We start from the raw sequence: 3346 nt of genomic DNA on the forward strand, positions 1-3346 counted from the left end.
TCCTCTGAACATCAGGAACGGCTTTTTACCATGAAGGTGACTGAGCACTGCCACAGGTTGCCCAGAGGACATGTGGAATCTCCCTCCTTGGAGACATTCAAAAGACAACTGGACATGGTCCTGGGCAGCCAGCTCTTGGTGGCCCTGCTTGACCAGGGAGGTTGGACCAGATGACCTCAGAGGTCCCTGCCAGCCTCAGCCGTTCTGTGGAGCTCCTCCAAATCAGCTGAGCAGCATTGGCAATAGAACTGCCTAAGCACTGACTTTGCTGTGGAGTCATATCCCTCCCTTTTGTTTTCAATGCCATCACTGAGAACTTCTCAGAGCAGACCCCTTATTTCCTCTTGCTCCAGAATCAATGGAAGTATAGACAAGGTTATCTGCTTGAGACACCGAGTAGGCACAATGACACAGTTACAGCATTTCCTTTGCCAAACAGGTTCTTTACTGTCCCCTTCCTTTCCAGGTGGCTGGAGGCAAGGTAAAGAAACCAGGCAAGCGAGGTCGAAAACCAGCCAAAATAGACTTGAAGGCCAAACTTGAAAGAAGTCGTCAGAGTGCAAGAGAGTGCAGAGCCAGAAAGAAGCTGAGGTACCAGTACCTGGAGGAGCTGGTTTCGAGCAGAGAGCGAGCCATCTGTGCTCTCAGAGAGGAGCTTGAAATGGTAAGGAGCCATCATTTACCCTAACCTTCAATGCTATTTGGGACCTGTCCTGGTGGACATTTGTTCTCAAAATCGCTGTGACTGAGAGTGGGACTTGGCTAGCTGTAAGGTATCCAAACATCAGCACCAGATGTGTTCAGCTGTTTACTGCTTTGTGTTGAATGTGAACCTCCTGTCGCAAGTTATCTGCTGGTTTTGAACTGGGAGCAAGCAGAGGAAGTGTCACTTCAGTGTAATCTGTTGTCTTTGAAATGCTTGCTTTGGGAACCTCAGACAGGAGTAGAAAGTGGGAAAGGGTGGCAAGAGATGTGTTAAAATCTCACAGGGCAGCACGTATCCACGTGTGCCATAGTCTCCCACAGACCTTTCTCCCCACTGGGAGGCTGGTTCTTGCAGCACGCTCTGTGGAGATGGTTGCACGTGTCCTGTGCTCCAGAATATAAGATGGGTGAGAGAATGTTTCATCTGGAAATACAGACTTGGCTCCTCAGTGGCAGCAAGATGCCATTGAAGTTTCCCTGGAGCTGAGGCTATTGCTGTGACCTTGCCTTAGGTTTTTTGGGGTAGGCAGGGCCAGTCACCACGGGCTGGACTGGCTGGAAACTCAGCCAGCTGATCAAAGGTTTTTTTGACGTGCTTCAAGGTTTGCTAGTGAAGAATTTAAGATGAGGGCACTAGGAATAAGGCACATGTGCTGTAACCGTGCCTTGCACAATCAGAAAGGACCTCTTGATAGTCAGTGAGCCCCAGAGTCATGTGAAATATTTGGTTTTAACAGGCCATGAACTGGAACAGCATTCTGGCACGCCGGCCGCGCGAACACGCACAGTGTTCCGTGGCGTTTAATAATTACAGTATTGTCCAGGGCTGCCACTGAGCAGCAGTTTATTGACTGAAACAGGATTTACTGAGGCCAGGTATGCACCCGTGGACACGTGCTTAGCTCATTAGTGCCCTGCAGTTTTGTAAGAGGCTTCAGCCCAGTAAATTCAAACCTTAAACGAGTATACCGGAAGGTAAAGATTACAGCTCTGTTTTGTCTGCTAATGTGATCCTGGCAGTTTGCTAGTGCCTAATGTGTTTGCATATTTCAGTACAAGCAGTGGTGCATGGCAATGGACCAAGGGAAAATCCCCTCTGAAATAAAAGCCCTGCTCACCGGAGAGGAGCAAGGCAAAGCTCAGCAGAACTCAGCCAAACTTGCCAAGGCTGGGAAGACAGAAGCAAACAGCAGCAGTCCCTGTAAGTATCCAGCCTATGATTAATTCCTATTTTGTCACATCTTTTGTGGTGTAGGAGGATGGCTGTGGTGTAGGAAGAAACATAAGGATGTGCTTTTGGGCACAAGTAGTTGATTGAAGCGAAGAGCTTAGTGGGTGGTACAAAGACTGTGTGGTGTTTACATGGAGAACACAGAAATTACACTAGCTAGGAAGCTGGGCAGTTTATTTTAGAAGAAGGTTCAAACCTTGTCTTTTGCCAAGGCCTGTGGAGACCTGTGAAGACCTGAGACCTTAATCTTTTACGGCATTTTCTGTTTTCATAATGCAAGGTAAATGGAGCACATAAAACATAATTGAATTTTAAAAACTCCATCAAGCAACATTATTCTAGCTGCAAGCACTCAAAAGTGAGAAATACGGGTGGACTTGGGGTTTCCTAGGAAATCTTTCTGCCTCATTTGTACTTGTCCAGGGAATAAAAAGAGGTTCTTTTGGGGATTGAAAGCTGAAGAGCTCTTGTAATATGAAGTCATGTTCCTAACACGTGTGTGCAGAGGAACAGAGTTCAGGTGCAGTACAGGAAGTTCTGTGTCTCACCTCTTATATCGTAATACCTTATGCTACAGGTTAAATTACACTTTACTGTCAATTTCTGAAGTAGGAGTTCCTAGCTTTTGTAAGAAAGGATGTGAAAACCACGTTTGTAACTGTACCAATCTTCCCCCATGGTGCATCACCCACAGGAGGCCAATGCAGAACCTGCCGCACCGCAGCAGCGGTAGCTTGGTAGCTAGAGAAGAATGCTGTTGGGAGAGAAGTGGATGCATCCCCGGGTGCAGGGGAGAGGATCCCCTTCTGCTGCCTGCTCTTGGCTCCCCCTCCACGAAACTCTTTGACTGTGGTGGTTCTAAGCCTGCATAGAGTGGGGCTTTTGGGGTAATAGGTGTTTGTGTAAGTGGAGCCTTGTTCTTCCTTTCTCCACACCACCCTCCCCAAATACAGCTATGGCAGAATTGGGGCATTCTCAGTAAGAAATGGGGGCTGCTTTTGTGTCAGAGCCCAGACTTAGCCTGGCATTGTGGTCAGTAGTTACATGGTTGGTAACCATTGTGGGAGTCTGAGAGGCTCTGTAAAGTATAAAAACAAGAGGAAGATTTTGGAACAGCTTTGCTAAAGCCAGATGGAGAACTGTCGGTCAAGGAGAAGGAACTGAATGAAAAGCTTTCAATAAGAATGTAATTTGTATCTAAATAAAGACGTTTTTCTCAGCATGGTTTTATAATGTGGCATGTCTTTTCTGGTTTTGGTGCCCTTAAAGAGAGGTACTAGATACACTCCCTGCTTCTGCCCATACTTCTTCATTGCCCACCCCCTGTGTCCTAGCAGGATAGCCAGAGCATGCTCCTCCACCTGGCTCCCAGCAGTGGAACAACTGCCATCTCTGCCCACCCAGCGTGCC

General features: G+C 47.5%; 1 protein-coding gene across 1 annotated transcript; it reads left to right on the forward strand.

Annotated features, from left to right (window-relative positions):
• Positions 1-466: 466 nt before the first annotated feature.
• CREBL2 (cAMP responsive element binding protein-like 2) lies at positions 467-3035 on the forward strand (the record flags this gene model as incomplete). The annotated part of the gene is made up of 3 exons (XM_008942725.1): positions 467-664; positions 1759-1906; positions 2631-3035. Coding segments are annotated over 3 exons (348 nt in total), but the record flags the coding sequence as incomplete, so codon positions are not given.
• Between the last annotated feature and the right edge of the window lie 311 nt (positions 3036-3346).

Source organism: Merops nubicus, unplaced genomic scaffold (genome assembly GCF_000691845.1).
Source record: "Merops nubicus isolate BGI_N331 unplaced genomic scaffold, ASM69184v1 scaffold24856, whole genome shotgun sequence".
NCBI lineage: Eukaryota > Metazoa > Chordata > Aves > Coraciiformes > Meropidae > Merops > Merops nubicus.